General features: G+C 48.0%; 1 protein-coding gene across 2 annotated transcripts in view; it reads left to right on the forward strand.

Moving 5' to 3' along the window:
• Nucleotides 1–1,585: 1,585 nt before the first annotated feature.
• CRBN (cereblon) overlaps nucleotides 1,586–22,440 on the forward strand; it is a 115,848-nt gene continuing 94,993 nt past the window's right edge. The window contains exon 1 of one of the 2 annotated variants that reach the window (XM_085624515.1): nucleotides 1,586–2,022. In XM_085624515.1, the coding sequence (XP_085480641.1) occupies nucleotides 1,914–2,022 (109 nt within the window). In that variant the 5' untranslated portion in view covers nucleotides 1,586–1,913. The remainder of the gene's footprint in view (nucleotides 2,023–22,440) is intronic. The other variant, XM_085624516.1, reaches the window with a different exon arrangement.

Here is a 22,440-nt window from a genome sequence, read left to right on the forward strand (position 1 = left end):
CATGGCACACAATTCCATGCCACATAATTCCAAACCACACCCCATAATTCCACACCACATCACATAATTCCACTCCACCCCCATACTTCCTCTCCGCAGAATTGCACTCCATGTCACACAATTGCATACCACGCCACACAATTCCATGTCTCCAATTTCCCTCAACACCCCACAATTCTAGGCCACACCACACAAATCCACACCAATTAATTCCATGCCATACCACATAATTACACTCCATGGAACGTAATTCCATGCCACATAATTCCACTCCACTATTAATGAATCCACTCAATAACATAATTCAACTTAGCGGCACATAATTCAAGTCCACCACATAATTTCATTCCATGCCACATATTTCCACTCCATTCCATGACACATACTTCCATTCCTCTCAACACAATTCCATGCCACACAATTCCACTCCACACAATTCCACACCACACCATATAATCCTACTCCACGCCATGCCAACTAATTCCACACCACATCCCTTAATTCCACACCATGCCACATAATTTAACTCCAGGTAACATAATTCATTTCCATACAATTGCAGTCTATGCCACACCACGCCAATCAATTCCACATCTCACAATTCAGCTCCATGCCACACAGTTCCAAGCCACTCAACATACTTTCATGCTACATAATTTCACCCCACACATCATAATTTCACTCTGCATATTTCCACTCTACTTGACACCACATAATTCTACTCCCCTCGACATTTGCAGAACAAGCATTTGCAATGCAATAGGTCTCGCATTTACGCAAGTTTAAGCTATTCACATTACAAATAACAATGCCTTTTATTTTTGTTTTCTTTTTTAAAACTTAAATAAAAGGCAGTGTCATTTACAATGCCAATAGCTTAAACTTGCGTAAATGCGAGACCTATTGCATTGCAAATGCTTGTTGTCTTTGCTGCAGAGACACATTTTCTTGACTATTTACGGTACTATTTACCCTTTCAGAAAACTTGAGAAAGTAGAACCGGGTTTGTATCCAAGGTGCCAACTGGCCAATATTATATTTATCAATATAGTGGGAATTTGTAATGCAGGACGAGGAAAAAAACTTAAAAAATCAACTAAACCTGGTATTTTTTATTTGCCATTGAGAATGGAAACCTAAAAGGACAAATACAATAAGAAATCACTCCATAGGTATTCTAAAGCTTCATAAAACTATTCCTAAATCACACGAAACACAAACAAAAAATCCCATATTACAAAAGAATAAAAAGATGATTTCACACAAATGGACCAGGTTACTGAACCCTTTAGTCTCAAAACACAAACAAATGACTGATTATATACCGCTAACAAAGTTAGCAAACCTTGATCAACTGCCCAACTTGTTCATAGAATAGTCCATTATCATTTCTGTGCAGCTCATTTGTCTCGTAGCATACATAGCATAGTAAACCACAGTGAATTGGTGACTCAATCTGGCCGGACCAGTCCAGACTTTTCAGTCGACGGCACATTGTATTGTGTACCTTTCAATTTCACTTTTAAAGCTATATGTATAGGCTTGCATATCCCAGCATGCAAAGCTTACACGAGCATGATAAGACAGGAAATTTGAGCCACTTGTCAGACATGCATCCTCGTGAAATGTTCAAAGTTCTCAACTGCTACAATTGTGGTGGGGTTAACTCACAAACTCCTACTACCCCCACCAAAGAAGCAGAGGAATAAATCCTCTCCGTGACCGTCTCCGAGGGAATTGAGGGTTCGCAACGCCCCTCTCTGATTCCCTACTATATAACCCTAAGATATAACCATAAGACGCCCGCGCTCGCTCTAGCCGCTCTAATCTCACTGGTGTGAGGGGACGCTCTATCCTCCGCTCCGTCTCCACTGCGCCGTGCCCTTCCCGTCATGCTGCGGTTGTAAACAGAAATGGCTGATGAAGACAGAGCAGACGAGGGGCAGAGAGACGTCGACAACCGAGAGCAGAACCGGAGCCCGGCACCTGGGCTAATGGGGAACCACCTGCAGCTCATCCCGGGTACTTTATTGAGTCACGGTCTGCTTTATACTTAATGCTTGATACAGCGGCTGCTGTGCCATAATGCCTTTAATTGTTTGATGCGGGCGTATCTGCACCTTAACCCTGGTATGGGGGCGGGACCGACTGCCCTGTCACTGGTGGTATCTCTTGGTCTCTCGGGGTACACTGTCAGCGCTCAACATTTTGAACAGGTGTAGCAGTGGCACCGAGACTGGGCTGGCTCAGAGCCTGATGATTGCGCATTCAAAACCCCTTTAAAGAGCTTGGCATCCAAGTGACAGAAGCAGGATTTTCAGCATGCTAATCTATTATCTCAATGAGTTGAGCACCCTCTCTAGATATCCGTCTGTAACCTGCATGACACTCACGAGGCGACCAGTGGTGGCAGATCAACTCTGAAAGTGGTGGTTACGTAAATACCGTCTTTATATTTCAACAAGAGAGCACAGAAAGCTAAACGCCCACCTTACTTCAGTGGTTCTGCCCTGCAACATTTTGTGAAAAAATCGTGAAGTGTTCGTTTTGTAACCCAATCTCATACCTTGTAATCTGGAGGTTTTGAAACGTCACTGATATATTAAAATACTTTTGTGATGTGCGAGGCAAGCATTGCCATTCCTGGGTATGTTGGGACTCGCCCTCAAATGGAAAACATAGAAATATGTTCGCAAAATTATTCACGTTTTCAACATTATATCTCCTAAAAGTTGGCCAAGGAGCTTTATTAGAGAGAGGTCAGATATTTAAGTTGTGTAAGGTCACGTGACCCAATGTGCTTCTTAAAATGTTTCATTATTCAGTTTTCCGCCATGTCCCTTCTAAGTAGATGCTCAGTCATGTATTTTTCTCTACATGAAAACGGCAGGGTGAACAAATCAAAGTTATACGTGTTATAAACACAGACATAGAGAAGAAAGCTAGACAAATCGAGAAGAAAGCTAGACAAATCGTAAAGACTAACACAGCAGTGGCATTGCTGTATTACACAGAGTTTAGAGTGGTTACATCAACCTTACATACTGAGTATTCAGATAGCAGTAGTAATAATTAAATGAAAGTTATCAATATTACTGATAAATGTCTTCATGCAAGCCATGAAATAGCAATCCTAGGTGAAAGTGCCCTTTGGAACCAAGGAACCAATGTAAGCAGAGTTTACCAAACTTAATTCAATATGAAATGTTACCGTATAAACAGCAACTCCAAAGATGTTTCAGAAATGCTGTAATTTTGTCAGCTTTACTACTTCTGAAAATGCAAAGATTTCACCTTAAATTAAAAAAAGGGGATCAATACGTTTTAATGACCCCAAACATATAATCTATTTCAAGAACCGCTCTATCATTTTGTCCCAAAATATCTCATTTACGTTTTTTGAAAATTCATATTTTGCCTCCAATATCAGCCTGTCATTTTCGTCAAACACCCAATACCGTCTTGCATGGAGAGATTCTTGCTTTCATGGCTATTTAACATAATCAGATAACGGGAGAACTAATACCATGGTATGGGTTTTCACCATAATCATGCCACAGATAGCCATAATTATGCTAAAAATATCCTTAATAAGTCAAGAATGGGCCACTGTTATTCCAGGGATTGCCAGAAATGTTTGTTGAATGACCACAATATGTCATGGATGGGTCACTGTTTTAAACAATGTCACTGATGGAGCTCCAGTATATCAGGAGGAGCCTGTGTTTCTTTAAGAATGCTCACAAATATATCACTGATGTGACTCATTAGATGCAGGTGAAATCTCATATGCCCTTCACACGCTTCAGCTTCAAGCCAGTGCGTCTATCCCGGGATTCATTCCTCTACGAATCACTCCACTCCAAACCCACTCTGGATTTCGCAAAATAACCACGAGATCCCACCATTGTCGGCATCCGTGCCCGGTCATCTCTACCTCCGTGCCAGCACTCCAAACGCCGCTCTCAACCGAGACGAGTTCAATTAACTTCCGCCCCCTAACAGCACCCACGCCTGGTCAATTCGGCTCCCGAGGTGCCAACCTACACGCTGTGCTCATCTGAGACGTGAACTATCACCTTTTCGGCAAATCGAATACAGCCCCCCCGGCACACGCCGGCTCTCCAATTCTACGTGCTCTCGCTTTAATGTCCTGATGATGATCTTTAATTGAATAGATCGAAACGCCGTCAACTTCATAATCAAAGCTCCCTAACTGTAACAAATTAATTGGGAGTCTTTGAATTGCTTTTCAATGCGATGTAAAGTTTTATTGTCACTAAGCACTTCACGCACTGTCACTTATTTGTGTGAGCACCGCAATTTCTTTTCTTAAAAAATGGATGATATTCCTTTTTATGATGCCAATAAAATGTGATGTCATTAAAAAAAAAAACCCGTGTCCACACATATATTGCCTACTTAATCCAATCCGGATCCAGTACTTAGTAACCTCATTTGAGTAAAACTTATTCAAATAATCAGTAGCCTTGTTACTCGAGGACCCTTCAGGCCTCACCAAGACCATTGTTTTTCCTAAACCTTTCCACAAGGAGCACCACACATTTACACACCCACTCAACCAAACACAGTTGGGTGTGTGCAGGATTTTCAGTGAGTTTTTTTTACAGTAGGTCAGCGGCAAACCTTAAATTGTTCAGTGGTGTCCTGCAAAGCACATTGGTGTCTGCAATGGCTTTTTACTGTTTCATCAGTAGCTCAATTTGTTGCAGGGATTCTGGTTTAGAAACAGAACTAGGCCGGGGATCACTGGATGTCCGTATGTAGGGACTGAGTCTCCATACCACATCAGTACCCATCAACCCAAATCCTGACTAGCTCACAGTGCCTTACCTGCCCTCTGAAACTTCCCAGAGTAACAGGTAATATGGCACCCCAGAACACAACACCCTAGTCCCCTCAGGGAACCGTGGTAGCAGGTCATCACCTTTAATTCTCTCACCCATGCATGTCCACAATAAACAGAAACGAGACACGAAAATAGTTTACAATATTTATTGAAACTATCATGTTCTATTAGGAATCAATTGTGCTGCAACTAGAAAACGTACAAAACTCAGTAGTGTAATTTGCATTGGCAATAGACCGTACACAATGCAATGCCCTGACATGCTTATTGGTGTATTTGCCTAAGACTAGCCTTATAATAATATGACAAAGATCTCTAGAATGGCACCGGGCTCCATATACAGCTAGTGCTCTCGTTCTGGGACCTTTCCTCTGTTAGAAATCTCTCATCTTTTTTCAAAATCGCAAGTCTCTGCCGATAAGATAAGAAATGTCCTACTTAAAAAGAGCAGCTGGGCCTCTACTAATGTGTCTAGGTGTTAGTATCCGACCACAGAGAAAAACAGGGCACAATGTTGTTTGACCTTGTACTAGATATTCAGACTAAATCTCTGCAAAAAGTAAAATAGTAAAACATATGAACACTATTTCTAAAATAAGTGTGGCACAAAAACAAGTGTGTTACTGCGTACTGTGTGCAGAGCAAAAGCAGCCTACAAAGTGTGCAGTTAGGCTAACATAGGGCAAAACTGCAGTGGGTCCTGTAGGAGACTTGTGACAAATTGATTGGCTGAGCTCAGTGAAGTACCAACATAAACTCAACTGGCATTTGAGTGAGCTGATTCGGATGTCTTCATAAGATCTGCATTAGGCCCCTGCATGAGCTCAGATGGTGACTAATAAGAGTTGATTTGGGTGTATGCATGAGCTCAGTGGAGTGCCTTAATGGACGTAGCTGGGTGTTTCATGAGCTCAGCTGTCACCAGTGTGAGTTCATTTGGGTATCTGCATGAGCTCAGTATACAGCTTGTGCAAACTCAGTTGGGTACTTGCATGAACGCAGTGAAGTGAGTGGAATGGCTGCATTCACACATTTTGTAGCTGCATGAACTCAATGGATTTCATACTTGAGGTCGTCTACTGTCAACATGCACTATAGTGCGTACCACTAGGACCTCAATGGATTTATCACTTTGATCACAAATAAATAGAATCAGCTCAGCTGTGTTTGCTTTACGTTGGAATTAGATAACACATCCTCACCCTCATTTTCACCTATTCACAATATAAAATTGCTAAAATCTTCATTAAAAATATTGGTGGGGAGAGACATATGTCTGCCTTTTTATCCTGCCATCCAGTGTGCCTTGAAACCGTGGTAGTGGTTAGAAAGGGTTGAACCCGTACAAAGGAATCCTGAAAAGCATGAATGGATAGCATAATGCGCCAAGTAGGTGTCGGTGAAGAATATGACAAGAAAAGGTGTACACAATACAACAAACCTAGACTATAGAACAATGTAATATATTTAAAAAAAAACTTCACACTATTGAATAGTAGTCAAGATGTCTGTAGGTTCTATATTCCCAGGTAGTTAGCGCAGCCTTTCACCAGTCTGAGGTTGATAACATTTGCAGAATAGCTCGAGGTGATACTAACACTCACTATTCCCACGCATAATGGCTCATCAGATTGTGGCATATGCTCTAAAAATCCCCCCTTGTATTATTATTCAACTTCACTCAGAGAACTTACCGCTAAAGGGTTTTTCACCAAGCCAAACTGCCTTGCTGTCCCCAAATGCATAACAAGCACATTCATACTGTGCACATAGTTCAGCTTGTAAGAGCTCGCAATTTCCGGCTGAGGCGAAAGTCAAATCAGTTTTTCTACTCTCAATCATACAGCATGTAGCTGTAAGCAAACATGACAACTTCCTGTTCACTGTACAAGTACTTTCAAACCTTCCCACCTCACTTCAATTAACTTTTATGATTATTTGCACATCTAATGCTGCCCAGATGAATCTAAAAATGTTTTAACTAAAATGCATCTGGGGTTGGCTTACATTTAAGCTCCCCATTTGAAATTACTCCTAATAAATTGGTATAGATGGTCATGAATGATGCATTGATGATGCTATGTTTTGAACGAAAACCTGCATTTTTCAATTGTGATGTTTGGTTGCTGCCGACGAGACTGCTCGGAGCACTTGATGCATAATTCTACCGTTGTGTTCTTTATCATTCACTGTGTCGATTTATAGCAGTACTGACTCAGCCCTTCAGTTGGCTGAAGATGTAAGAATGGCTGTTGTGCATGAGATGGGAGACATTTTTCTTAGCTATGCGCACTCTGTAGGTATTGAATATTATTAGGGGAGTGAACCCTAGAATTTGCCTAAGGGGAAAATGTAACTTCAAGTTGGTGCATGAAAATTGGAGAACCAAAGTTAAATGGGCTTAGCACTCCGTGAAGGTCAAGTGTGGTCACGGCAGATATGCGATGCCAACCATAGTTTATACATAGGCTGTCCGGTTTTAGGTTTAAACCTATTATAACTGATAAAACCCCACCGGAAGGGAAATAGCCCTCACCAGTGTAAACATATAAACACTGAAAAAAAACCTGAACAACAAACTAAATGCCATTCAAAGAATAGAAAAGGAGAGTGAAAGAGTAATTTTTATTTCTTCCTGAAGGGGCCAATACAATAACTTTGTTATACAGTAAGAAAGACTGGGCTAACATTATTCTGCTTGAGTTTTGTTGTTTAGTGATGTCACTAAAATATTGTTTCTTCCTTTTTTTTTTTTTTTTTTTTAGTTTTGTGGTCTTGTTTTAGGTGCTGTTTATTTATTTTATAAACTGTAGAGAATAAGGAAATATCAAAATCATATTTGATTTTTTGGCTACGTTTGAGTATTTCAATGATAGGAAAAATGTAGGTTTCATAAGAATCTTTCCCAATATGTACCATCACATATACCCACATAGAATGGGTAAAAACCCTTGATACATCAGTCCACTTTTCTAGTGAGTCAGTATTGATAGTAAGTGAATTGCCAAACACCCCAGGCTTTAAAAAGTCAATGCAAGGTATTGTTAGACGGACCGGGAGGGTCGGCCGAGGACAAGGGGAGAGGTCTCCGGGGAGAGCCGTCTCCAGCGATCGTACAGACGAATAACTCCCCCCCCCCCCCCCCCCCCACAGAGGTACACCACACAATGATAAGGTTTTGACGTTCTTTATAAGCAATCTTTAGGTACGATAGAATGGTACAAGGAGGTCAGGACTCAGGGGTCCCCTCGATTCTAGTCTCTTGGTTGGGAAAGGGGGTAGCGGGACAGTCTTGTTACCAATCTGGTAGCAGAGATGGTATGATGAATAGCTCACAATCCTCGAGCTCGGCGTTCTAGATGGACGGGCCGCGGCGGCGCCAGCAGGTCCCGGTGAAGGTGGTCGTTACAACGGTCCGCGGCAGCGCCAGCCGGTCCCAGTGAAGGCGGTAGTTACAACGGTCCGCGGCAGCGCCAGCAGGTCCCAGTGGAGGTGGTAGTTACAACGGTCCGCGGCAGTGCCAGCAGGTCCCAGTGAAGGTGGTCGTTACAACGGTCCGCGGCAGCGCCAGCAGGTCCCAGCGAGGATGGAGGATGCAGAAGGCTGCGGCAGCGCCAGCAGGCAGGACGATAGTTCGCAGGGCTACGGCAGCGCCAGTAGTCCGTCAGGGATGAGTTCTTCACGGTGTCTCTCGACTCCAGGATACAACTGCCTTCCTGCTCTGGAGCTGCCCCAGTTATAGGTCTGGTGCCCTTTGATGTCCGGACCCTCGCACTTGGCGGTCGGGAGGTTCGGGATGAGGGAGTCCAGACACCCAGCAGGGGGGTGGAGCCAGCGCCCGGGGGAGCTGGGGGGCGAGCGGCACCTGGCGGGGGAGAGCCATCGACACTTCTTTCTCCCATCGACCTGCCAAGTGGTCCGTTCACCTCCTGGGTGGATGGTGGTGCCAGGATGTCGGGGCCTGGCCAGGCCCAGGGTTAGGGTCGAGCTGAGGCCACGCGGCCTCGTGGTGCAGTGTCCAAGATGGCGGCCGGGCCGGGCGAGGGAGCCGGTAGTGGTTCGGCCCCATGATACAGAGAGGTCCGGGGGCAGGAGTCCCGTCTGGGGACGGGGTGCGGGTTGTTTCTGTGGGTACACCTGGAGGGCCGGGGCTCGGGCCCTGTCATGCGGGGAGGGAGCAAGCCCTTCACGTGGCCTGTCCAACATGCGTTCCCCCCCCCCCCGCCCCCCAGCTGAAGGTGGGGAGAGTCACCCATTCTCTTGGGGACTCTCCTCGTCGAGGCGGAAAAAGCGTGACAGGCCATCTGCGTTGGCGTAGTCTTGGCCCGGTCGATGTTCCACAGTGAAGTCCATCCCCTGCAGGGAGATGGACCAACGCAATAGTTTGGGGTTTTCCCCCCGCATCTGCATTAGCCACTGCAGGGGTCGATGATCTGTTTGCACCCGGAAGTGGGTACCGAAGAGATAGGGCCGGAGCTTTTTGAGGGCCCACACCACTGCGAAGGCCTCCCTCTCGATGGTGCTCCAGCGCTGTTCTCGGGCCAGGAGGCGTCTGCTGATGAAGGCCACCGGTTGGTCAAGTCCCTCGGAGTTCAGCTGGGAGAGGACCGCCCCAATGCCATGGTCGGAGGCATCTGTTTGTACGATGAATTCCCGACTGTAGTCGGGGGGCCTGGAGCACAGGGGCAGTGCACATGGCGGCCTTCAGCTTCTCGAAGGCCGCTTGACAGTCTGGGGTCCAGTTGACCTTCTTCGGGTGGTTTTTGGATGTGAGCCCCGTGAGGGGCCCCACAATGCTGCCATAGTCCCTCACGAACCGCCGGTAGTAGCCGGTGAGCCCCAAGAAGGCTCGGACCTCGGTCTGCGTGACTGGAGGCTGCCAGGACTGGATGGCAGCGATTTTGAGTTGCAGAGGGGCCACCAGACCGCTTCCCAACTGGTGTCCGAGATAGGTCACGGACCCCTGACCAATTTGGCACTTGCTGGCCTTGATGGTGAGGCCGGCCCGTTGGAGGGCCTGCAGGACCTCTCGGAGGTGGTGGAGGTGGTCGGACCAGTGGCGGCTGTACACAGCGATATCGTCCAGGTAGGCGGTGCTGAACTCCTCGAGCCCCGCCAAGACCTGGTTCACCAGTCGCTGAAAGGTAGCTGGGGCATTCTTCATGCCGAAGGGCATTACTTTGAAGTGGTAGTGGCCATCGGGGGTAGAAAAGGCGGATCGTTCTTGGGCCCGGGGTGTGAGACCGATCTGCCAGTAGCCCGCTGTCAGGTCGAAGATGCTGAGGTAGCGGGCAGCCCCCATGCGGTCGATCAGTTCATCCGCTCGGGGGATGGGATGAGCGTCGGTTCTGGTGACAGCATTCAAGCCCCGATAGTCGACGCAGAATCGGAGCTCAGGAATGGTGCCGGGGGTAGCAGCTTTGGGGACCAGCACGACCGGGCTGGCCCAGGGACTGTCCGAGGGCTCGATGACCCCGAGCGTGAGCATCTTTGATACCTCCTCTTGGATGCAGGCCCGTACCCGATCTGGTACGCGGTACGCCCGGTGTCTGATAGGGGGACTGTCCCCAGTGTCCACGTCGTGCAAGCACCAGGGGGTGACCCCTGGGGTGAGGGAAAACAAGGTAGCAAACTGCAGCAGGAGGTCCCGGCAGCCTTGGCGCTGTTCCGGGGTGAGGGCATCGGAGAGCCGGACCCCGTCCACGGAACCATCTTTCTCACGAGTCTTCATGAGATCAGGGAGAGGCTCGGAGTCTTCTTCCGCTCCACTGTCTGTAGCCATCAGGAGGCTGAGCTCCGAGCGCACAAAGTGGGGTTTGAGTCTGTTGGTGTGGAGGACCCGGAGGGGGTTCCGTGGAGATTCCATATCGATGAGATAGGTGACGGGGCTCTTGCGTTCGACCACTTTGAAGGGCCCTGTCCACTTGTCCTGCAAGGCACATGGTTCGGTGGGGGACATCACCCACACCTGTTGGCCAGGTTCGAATTCGATGGAGGAGGCATTTTGATCGTACCATTTTTTTCATGTCCTCCTGACTGGCCTCAAGGTTCGCTTTCGCCATTTCTCTGAATCGCCTGGTCTGATTGCGTAGGGTCAGGAGGTACTTGAAGACGTCTGGAGGGGTCTTTAGGGGGGCCATCTCCCAACCTTCTTTGACTAGGCTGAGGGGCCCTCGCACAGGGTGCCCGTACAAGAGTTCGAAAGGGCTAAAGCCGAGGGACTTCTGGGGAACTTCTCGATAGGCGAAGAGGAGGCACGGAAGTAGTACATCCCACTGGCGACGGAGGGGCTCTTCCAATCCCCCAATCATTCCCTTGAGCGTGCGGTTGAACCGCTCGACTAGTCCGTTTCCTTGAGGGTGATAGGGGGTCGTGAATCGGTAGGTGACCCCGCACTGTTGCCAGAGGGACTTCATATACTTTGAAATAAAGTTTGTGCCTCTGTCGCTGACGACTTCTCGGGGGAAGCCCACCCGGGAGAAGATCCCCATTAAGGCCCGGCCGACCACCGGGGCTGTTACAGTCGCAGGGGCACAGCCTCGGGGTAGCGGGTGGCGTGGTCCACCAGTACCAGGATGAACCGATGTCCTTGTGCTGTACGGGGGTCCAGGGGCCCCACAATGTCTATTCCCACCCTCTTGAACGGGGTGGTGACAACTGGGAAGGGTTGCAGAGGTGCTTTGAGTTTGCGGCCGCTCTTCCCGCTGGCCTGGCACGTGGGGCAGGACCGGCAGTGGTTGAGGACGTCGTTTCTCATCTTTGGCCAGAAAAAGTGGGTCACCAGGCGACTGTAGGTTTTGTCCTGGCCCAGGTGTCCAGCCAGAGGGACATCGTGGGCCAAATTTAACAGGAAGTCTCTAAAACGGAGGGGCACCACCAGCACTCGACTGGCCCCTAACTCCGCGATTCTCTGTTCACTGTACAATAGGTCGTTGTCCCAATAGATCCAATAGGCTCCGGTGGTGTCCCCCGCGCTCTGGGCGAGGGCTTGCTGGCGGAGTCCCTCGAGGGAGGGACAGGTCTTCTGTTCTTGACGGAACTGTTCCTGGGTGGGCCCCCCTTCTTGACGCCACTGAGCCAGGTTGGGAAGGTCCTGGGGCTGAGCGAGCCCTTCGGGGGTTTGCTCTGGGGGGTCGGTATGGTCGGTGTCCTCTACTGGAGCGATCGGGGGAGGAGGTGCTGGCCATTCTGGTTCTTCTGGTCGGGGGATGGCACGGGCGGCCATGGACCGGGTGGTTACGCACGCCCAGTCCGGGAGGCCCAACATCCCCAGGTGCTCTCTTCTTTCTACGGCGGCCCACGGGGAACTCTCAAGATCATTCCCCAGGAGACAGTCCATGGGGGCATCATCTCGGACCGTCACCTTCAACATGCCGGAGACTCCTCCCCATTCGAAGGGGACGCAGGCCATCCGACATAGACTCTCCGAATTGTCGGCTGAACGGACGGGGCAGAGAATGTTCGGCAGGATCTGCTCTGGTTTTACCAGGTGACAGCAGACGGCCGTCACACTGGCCCCCGTGTCACGTAGTGCTTCGGCCCGGCGTCCATTAATGTTCACCCACTGACTATATTTTCTGGTGTTGGCGGGTAGGGGAGCCCGCGGGACCATGTCTCTTCCCCCTAGGCACGCTAGAACCATGGCGGCCGGTTCCCACTCTTGATGTTCTTGCTCGTATTCTTCCTGTTCTGCGGAGATTTGTTCTCCCCCCAGGGCGGCGGCAGCTACCTGGCGGGGTCTCGGAGTTTGGTTCTGTGGACAGTTCGGGTCATTGGCGTAGTGGCCGACTCGCTGGCATCGGTGACACGTGACATTGGCTCGGAACCCCGGGCGCATCGGGAGGCTGCCCCGGCTGGCCGGGGGCGGGGTGCTGGCAGCGGGAGCGGCCGGGACGGTGTCTCTTCCTCGTCCCTGGCCTCCTCCCCCTCCTCGGGGACGGTGCTGACCTTGGTTGTTCCGGTTCTGTTCGTGCGGCCCTCTCCGGCCCACTCGGGTGCTTTCCCACCGGTCAGCTTCGGCGGCGAGTTGCCGTGGGTCAGTCAATTTACTGTCGAGGAGGTGCTGCCTGAGCTCGACGAAGCAGTTGTTAGAGAGGTGCTCCCACACCATGAGATTAAAAAGTTGCTCGTAGGTCGTTACGTGGCTTCCCTTGATCCAACCCTCGAAGGCTCGGCTGAAATAGTTGACATATTCCACCCAAGTTGTACCCGGGATCCGGGTGCAGTCTCGGAACCTCTGGCGGTACATTTCGGGTGTGAGCCCATATCGGGTGAGGAGGGCAGCCTTCATGTGGTCATAGGATGACATCAGATGGTCTGGGAGCTGTAACAGGGCATCGCGGCCTTCATTGACGAACCTCCCCCATAGACCGGCTCCCCAGTCACTTCGATCGATCCGGTGGGAGGTCATGGCGATCTCGTAGGCCTTGAACCACTGTTGTATGTCGTCCTCTCGGACATACTCTCGAACGACATCCTTGGGGATGTGGACTTTCTTTTCTGTCGCTCCCGGGGTGCGCGGTCGCTCGGGCACTTCCAGTTCTTTGTTCTGCTTCCGTAGGTCTATTTCTGCCAGTTTGCGTTCGTGTTCGTACGCTAATCTCTTTTCTTCGAGCTCTCTCTGCCTCTGTTTTTCTTCCTGTTCTTCTCGGAGCCGCAGATGTTCTAGGTTCAGTTTTTGTTCGGCTAATTTCAGTTCACCGTCCATTTTGAGCCGTGCCATTTCCAGCTCATGTAGTCTGCTTTTTTCTCTCTCTTGGATCTCTTCCTGCGAGAGACCCGTTCTTCGCTCCTCGGGAGCCGTGGTGTTCCTCTCTGATGCTGCAATGTTTTGGTCCGGGGATCTGGCGGCCCCGGTTTCTGCCCACGACTCAATGGCGTGCTTGAAATCGTCTTTGGTACTCAGGCCGGTGGTAGCAATGCCTAGTTCAATGCAGAATTGTTTCAATTCACGAGGGCTGTACTCTTCCAATTTCTCCATCTGGAATTTCTCGGTGGATCCGCTCTCTTTGGTTATCATTGTGGTTTCGTCGTGGGGTGAGTTACTCTCTGTACGATTACGCGTTGATTCGGATCGCACCGCTGGCCACCAATGTTAGACGGACCGGGAGGGTCGGCCGAGGACAAGGGGAGAGGTCTCCGGGGAGAGCCGTCTCCAGCGATCGTACAGACGAATAACTTCCCCCCCCACAGAGGTACACCACACAATGATAAGGTTTTGACGTTCTTTATAAGCAATCTTTAGGTACGATAGAATGGTACAAGGAGGTCAGGACTCAGGGGTCCCCTCGATTCTAGTCTCTTGGTTGGGAAAGGGGGTAGCGGGACAGTCTTGTTACCAATCTGGTAGCGGAGATGGTATGATGAATAGCTCACAATCCTCGAGCTCGGCGTTCTAGATGGACGGGCCGCGGCGGCGCCAGCAGGTCCCGGTGAAGGTGGTCGTTACAACGGTCCGCGGCAGCGCCAGCAGGTCCCAGTGGAGGTGGTAGTTACAACGGTCCGCGGCAGCGCCAGCAGGTCCCAGTGAAGGTGGTCGTTACAACGGTCCGCGGCAGCGCCAGCAGGTCCCAGCGAGGATGGAGGATGCAGAAGGCCGCGGCAGCGCCAGCAGGCAGGACGATAGTTCGCAGGGCTACGGCAGCGCCAGTAGTCCGTCAGGGATGAGTTCTTCACGGTGTCTCTCGACTCCAGGATACAACTGCCTTCCTGCTCTGGAGCTGCCCCAGTTATAGGTCTGGCGCCCTTTGATGTCCGGACCCTCGCACTTGGCGGTCGGGAGGTCCGGGATGAGGGAGTCCAGACACCCAGCAGGGGGGTGGAGCCAGCGCCCGGGGGAGCTGGGGGGCAAGCGGCACCTGGCGGGGGAGAGCCATCGACACTTCTTTCTCCCATCGACCTGCCAAGTGGTCCGTTCACCTCCTGGGTGGATGGTGGTGCCAGGATGTCGGGGCCTGGCCAGGCCCAGGGTTAGGGTCGAGCTGAGGCCACGCGGCCTCGTGGTGCAGTGTCCAAGATGGCGGCCGGGCCGGGCGAGGGAGCCGGTAGTGGTTCGGCCCCATGATACAGAGAGGTCCGGGGGCAGGAGTCCCGTCTGGGGACGGGGTGCGGGTTGTTTCTGTGGGTACACCTGGAGGGCCGGGGCTCGGGCCCTGTCATGCGGGGAGGGAGCAAGCCCTTCACGTGGCCTGTCCAACAGGTATAGTGACAGGTATATGTGAAAAGAGTGCAGTTGCAAAGCATCTGGGATACTGATGAAAACATAACACCAGACTTTTGGAAAACATGAAATGCAGTGTCACTTGGAATGCTGCTGCATGTATAAATTATACATGACATTTTGTGTGTTACAGATGGCAGAGGGTAAAAGCTAGTAAAGTGTGCACAGTGCCTTGTCATTAAAAATACATTATCAGAAGCACAGACATTCACACCACAATCCGAACACACCTTTAATATGCAGATGAACGATATTCGAGTGAGAAAGGACAAGGTATAACACCTTACATTTAAGAAAAAGAAAAGTAACTTTGAACATGACTATCTTTACTCTTTATTCTGCCAGTCATTAATGAGGAAAACTCGTAGAATTGATAGACATGAAACATGACTACTAACCCCGAACCTCACCTTTCTAGATAACTTTCTGGCAGGCGAGCTTCTTTGTGGATCCTCTCTGTTCTCACAGGTCATGCATCTCTGGATCATGAGCTGAGTGCCAAAGCAGAAGCTAGGATATGCATGGGGGCTGACACTTCACTCTTACTGTATCCTAGCTTCTGACAGGACAGAGAGCTCTTGTGCTAAAAAGACATCACCGCCCCTGCAGGTTTCTATCTTTAGACATGCTGCACTACAGTAGGCATGCACAGCATGACTACTCGACAGTGAATGTGAGATGGGAGCTGAAATGCACTGTGCCCCTCTCACGCACAGCCCATCTGGACTTCTGCTTCCTCCCTGCATGAACATGCTCCCTTTCTACTGTCTGTAGCACAAGCCGCAAAACCTAAACAGACGAACTGAGAAAGCCGTCAATTTGTCTGGAGTTTCTTTTTCTGTAGCTTCTGGTGCTGGTGGGGCCGCTCTTGTGCCCTTTTGCACTACCATGCTGTCCCTATTCTGCCCGATTTGCATCCCTTGTGTGATGGGAAAAGCTTGTGCTGATGGCACCATTTTCCACCTGTCTTCTAAAGTAGGGAAGCTTGCACTGTTTCTGCCCAGGATGCAGCTCTTCTGTGAAAAGGGGTGTTTTCACTGCTGTTGCCCCATCTTATAAAAACAGAGAATATTTTCAATACTCTTACCTAGCATGACCCGTCAGAAGTTTTTATTGTTCTCAAGGAAAAACTAGTTGTCGGGCCCTGACTCAGCGAACGTAGTCTCATTTACATCTTCCCAGCTTAGCCATTGTGTGTAACCCTGGGCAATTACTTTTCTTCCTTTTGCTTCCTTTTCAGGGATCACATTTTTAAGAGCACCTTTGAAATAATTCAGTTCATTGTTTAGTTGACCGCAGAGTTTCTCCACCTATAACCGCAGTAAAGGCATTCTATAGAAGGCACTAGACAACCAACCGTGTCTCTTGGGTCACATAAAATTGTCATCATGGCAGAAGGTGATATCCATACAGAATCTCAATTGCACAATGTCTAATCGCAAAGCCTGGTTTTAATCCCAACTTCTGAGGTTGACCAAACACTGTGACTTTAGGCAATTCGTTTTCTTCACTGTCTCCTTTTCCATGATCATAACATTTGTGAAATAGTTCAGGATGTACACTATACAACAACCTCTTTAGTGTGTGGTCTAATCAACCAAGTGTTGCTCCATGTATAAAAATAAAGCCTTATTTACGGGAAAACGTGGCAACTGTCTTGCCTTTTGAGTTATTAATACATTTGTCACAGCAGAAAGGGGGTGCTTCACTCATTTCAATAAAGGCCACTCAGAGCAGCTGTGATATAAACTAAGGTGCTAAAATGAAACCATCCAAAATATACTCTTTTCATGTAAATCTTTGTACCTCAGTAATAAATAAAGTTGCAGTTAGAGATACTTGCGGTAGGGCAGTAGGTCCAGCCTGAGCTAAGAGCTGTTCTCAGTCTCCATGACACAGATTTTCCAGACCGGATGAAACACAGATGGGGCTGAGGAGAATTATGGGACCTGGTCATCACCGACACTTCCACTGTCCAATTGGCGTTGGTGGCGAAGCAGGGGATGCTTTGGTGTTGGCTGCATAGTTTGCAATTTTAAGGCTTATGTATTCACACTGCCCACTTCCTGTCAACTGCGAGTGTGGCTTGGCTTGCTTCATAGAGTAAGCTATGATTACAGTGACTCGCCATGTGAAACATGCTACATATGCTGACCGCCTCACCAATGGTACATCTCGATGCTTCTTCAAGTAGTGGGGCCTGGGGAAATTTGCTCCATCACACCTCTGCTTCTAAGGCTAGTCAACAAGAACAATTAAGCAGGGAATTTTACATTTTTTTCATGAGATGCCTATATTCTTGGAGAACATGCCTGGGCCTATAGGGGCGATAATCAAAGAAAGAAAAATGCTGATGGAAAAGAAAAGCGAGGTCCAGTGCTCTGCCTTCCTGCTTTTAATATAGTGGTAGGGAGACCACAGTAAACATTTTTAGCTCACCCATGTACAGTTTTTATATGTTCTGACTGTTTAACAAAAGAGGGGACATTTAATTTGACACAAGTGACATAACCTCTTCCACACTAAGGAACTCCTAACCAGGGGATTGTACAACTAATGAAGAATAGTACTCTTGGATGATTCTCAGTGCTAGGTATTCAACCCATTGATGAAACATTCAACACTCGGTGGGTAAGTGTACATCTTTGTATGTGAGTGCATGAATGTTTGGTAATTCCATAAGAGGTCTGGCTGTTTGTTCCAATAGTGTTGTACTTCTAGGGTGTTTATGTCTGTTTATAGAAATCGTAGAACAGTATACAGCCCCGTCACCATCACAACTCTGCTCGAAGAACGATGCCTGACCTCTTGGCCCACTGTCAAAATCGCTGCTACCATATAGGCTATCCACTTGGGGTCCCCATCTTACCCTTGCCCACCAAATAACATCTGCAGATCAGCAATGCACTAAAACCCATACCACAATGCCTTCATGACTCCGCCACATTCCTGGACATGTGGAAACATGCCACTGTCATGCCCATGCTCAAGAAACCATCCGCTAACCCAGCCGCGTTTTCCAACTATGGACCCATTTCCCTTCTACCATACCTTGCAAAGTTCTTTAAGAAACTAATCGGCGAAAGCCTTACCACTCACCTCAGTAACCACCAGCTTCACAACGCCACTCAATCCGGATTCAGGCCCAACCACCGCACAGAAACAGCACTCGTGCACTGCCACATACAACAGCTCCATGATTCTTGACAGAGGAGGCATAGCAGCCCTTGTTCAGATGACTTCTACATGATTCTTGACAGAGTAGGCATGGCAGACCTCATTCTCCTGGGCCTGTCTGCAACATTTGATATTGTCTCACACCTCATCCTCTTCAGGAGCCTGCATAAGATTGTCATCCAAGGGTGCCCTCAGCTGGATATGCTCTTAACAGATGGAACGCAAGCTGCAAGCGTGGCACCTTACTCCACGGAAAGCCCGCAAACTCATCTGCGGACTACCTCAAAGTTCATTGGTCAACCTCATCCTCTTCAACACATACATTATCCCTCTGACTAACATCATTCACGCACACAACCTCCGCTTCCTCTCCTACGCTGAGGACATGCAGCTCATACCCTTCCTCTCGTGTAAGTTCCCCAACATAAGAAACCAGTTCACCGCCTGCATCACCAAAGTCGCTAACTGGATGAAAGCCAGTTGTCTCAAGATCAACACTAACATGACAGAAGTAGTCATCTTTGGCAAGAACATTTCACCATGGGTGGCCAGCTAAACTTGGACCCACACCCAGGATCCACGCCAGGAACCTTGGAATAATCTTCGCTGCAAACAAGGCATGACCGCACAAGTCCACGCCATCAGTGCATCCTGCATCCACACCCTAAAGATGCTGAGGAAGATCTTCTAATGGCTCACAAGCAACACTAGCAAAACGGTCACTCACTCCCTAGTCATCAGCAAATTGGACTACAGAAACACCCTCTATGCCAGAATCATCAATCATCCCACTAGAAGACTACAAACCATTCAGAACTCTACAGTAAGACTCATCATCAACCTCTCACACAACACCTCAGAGAGCTCCACTGGCTCCTGATACACAAACATGCTCATTTCACACACACATTCAAGGTACTACTCAACTTGGGGCCCACCTACCTGATCACTCTCATCTCCTTCCACCAACAAGCCAGACACATCCACTCTGCAGGACTCCTACTTGCACACATCCAATGCATACAAAAAGCGCTTCAATGGCTCTTCAGGGATAGTAAGCGCTATATAAATACAATTAGAATACAATACACAGAACCAGATCAGAACGGGTATTATCTTACATGGGACGGTTTCCAACTCTGCATCAGACCTTCCTTCTCTCTGCTTAAATTCTGTAAGAAGATGAAGACCTGGCTTTTCAGTTAGCTAACCTACCATGGGCAGGGCTAGGCACACACACCTGCCTAGCAGCTGATAGTGTACTTACAAATACACATAACCTAGACTTCCATATCATCTATTGCTCCGTCTTTAGTGTGTTAGCTGCCTGTGGTGTACGTTTCCTGTATGACTGATAGAATTGTGTGAAGTGCTGTCGCAAGGCCTGCCAGTGGTACACTGACAGGAGGTGGCACAGCACCAGCAGTTCATATTGGCTTTGAGCTGGGTGGGCCTTTTTTGACTTCTGAGGCACCAGTGGAAGAAACCCACTTCTGTGAATACTGTGTGTTTCTATGTCTTAGGGTGCTGACGGGGTGTTAGCCTCACCTAAAATTCACTCCTGACGTCATACATCGCTGAGTGGGAGCACGAGGCATAAGTACTGATATCGCTTGTGTATTCTATGTTAACCAGCACATTTTGCTTTATAAATCAATCTCTTTCTCTCCTTTTTTTTTTTCTCTCCTTTTTTTTTTCTCTCCTCCTTTTTTTTCTTTTTCTCTTTTTCTTTCTCTCTCTCTCTCTCGTGAAATAAACGTTATAACTTACATTTTATAATTCACATACCGCCTTCTATTTACTATAAATCACTGTACAGTCTTTCACCTCACTTGCCGCACTACATTAACTCTAACTCTGCACTCTACCAAGCACTGTGTTCTCAGATATATGGCATTTAAGATGTCATATGTGTTATGAGTGCTATCGTTTCACATGGTATAAGTCATATAATATGTAAAGGTATAACCAGTGCACAGTGAAGAATGGGAGAATTAAAATGTGTGGCATCGATTCCTGCAAATTACTCGGCTCTAGACTACACCCTACTGAATTGAATCTCCAAGAATGGTACCCCATCTGCGTGAAAAACCAGAGTAGCCAACTGAAATTCAGGGAGCATGGAAATTCAACCCTCTTGACAAATACTAGCACTAAGTGTGATTGTGTGCGCTACCTATAACAGTGTGATGTCCCATTGCATATGATTGGTCTTAGAGGAAGGGAGAATGATACAAGCTGAAACCCCAGACATGTGAACATGGCAAGATTTACACCACCATTCAGGCAGGTCTCAGGCTTTGTGAATCGTTCTACCTAAAAGGCCAAACAGAAGGCTGTCCTAATTTACGACTAACTCATAATGAGAGGAACAAGCTGGGGGAATGCAACTGATTAATTTGACCAGCTTCTCTAGGTTAACCAGCCTGCACTGCATGTATCATATGAATTGGTACACCAGCTAACAAACTCGGCCCCCAAATTCTCTGAAAGTACCGATTGGATGGCGGAGAACTTCTCGTCCAGGATAGACGTGATGGTGACTAATTTAGTTCCCATAAACCTAGCTCAAAGAAGCACTCCCAGCCTTGGTATGGGGAGTCATTAAAAAAAATCAAGACAAGAATGTCACAAACTGGAGCGAAAATGGGGGTAAAATTATGATGAAAAAGTAAGGAAGCAGTGTAAAATTAAACTAGCGGAACACAAACTGCTTATTCTGACTACCAAATCAGGATACTATTGTGAACAAATTAGTGTAGCCTGTCATGCAAATAAAACACTTTTTCAGGTCATAAAAAAACTTACAGTACCCATTAGCCTTAATGTAGCGATCAATAACCAGGAATTTTGTGACTCAGTTGCTGACTTCTTTCAAGAGTAGGTTATTAATATTCACAGTCAGTTAGCTACCTTGACTAATGTTCCCTTAGATACAGCGTAATGCCCCAATCTGGAGTTGGAGAACGCAGATAAGTAAATTGATCCCCATTACTAAATCGGGCTCTCCCAATGATCTGTGTCGAGCTAAGATTTTTCATATGGCACCAGAACCCTTCACGCTTCGACTAGCCAATATTCTGTAAGCAATGTGCAAGCAGGGAATTTTCTCTAATGACTGGAAATCAGCGTCAGTTTTCCCACTCTCGCAGTGGGGAATTTTACTTCCCAGTCCTACCATCTGGCCTGTGGGGTACCGCAAGGCTCATCTCTGTGACTCATGTTGTTTAATTTGTATGTCACTCCACTGGCTAAGCTCATCAAATCCTTCTCATTCTCCATAGCATCCTATGCGGATGACACGCAGATTATAGTGTCTCTTGCTAAAAATGCAACTGACCCTGGGGACTCTTTTAGTGAATGTATGCAGGAAGTAAACAAATGGATGAATAATAACTCTCTGATGCTGAACTCCTCCTAAACTGAGGTTATTTCGTTTGGAGAGAAGCCTTCTTTTTGGTCACACTCTTGGTGACAATCAGAACTAGGAGCACTCCCTTTACCGGTCCCAAAGGCAAAGAACCTGGGGATCTTTATTGATAAAGATCTGAAGTTGCAGGAGCAAATTGCTAAAGTTACCTCAGCCTCCTACTACTCGCTGAGACTTATAAAACAAATTGAGTAATATCTTCCCTTTGAACTCCTGAAAACTTTGGAAATGTCATTAGTTCTGACAAGGATATACTATTCCAATAGTCTTTACCTTAATATCTCAGCCAGACTTAAAAAAAAAAAAAGCTTCAAACTTTGCAGAATGCATCCGCACGCTTTCCTTTGCAGGTGTCTAGGTTTGAATCTGCAAAGGGAGTCATTAGAGCACTCAACTGGCTTTCAGTGAAGCGACAAATTGAGTTTAAGGCTGTGTACAGCTTTCATGGCCCTCCATGGGAATGGTCCGGGGTATTTCAGGGAACACTTTAGGTGGTACACTCCGAGTAGGGCTCTTCGCTCAAGCTCCACTAAAAATCTTGTAGTTGCTCCTTTTAGGAAAGCTATGTTGAGGGGGGGGGGGGGAGTTTATTTAGATCAACTGCTTTGCTATGGAATTACTTGCCAGGGAAGCTTAAGTCGTCCACCTGTTTACAAGATTTTAGAAAATCTTTAAAAACTTGGCTCTTTGCTTCTATCTATCTTCATAGCGCCTATACACCTCCAGGCATTAGCTTGTGCTTTA

Source organism: Triturus cristatus, chromosome 9 (genome assembly GCF_964204655.1).
Source record: "Triturus cristatus chromosome 9, aTriCri1.1, whole genome shotgun sequence".
Lineage (NCBI taxonomy): Eukaryota > Metazoa > Chordata > Amphibia > Caudata > Salamandridae > Triturus > Triturus cristatus.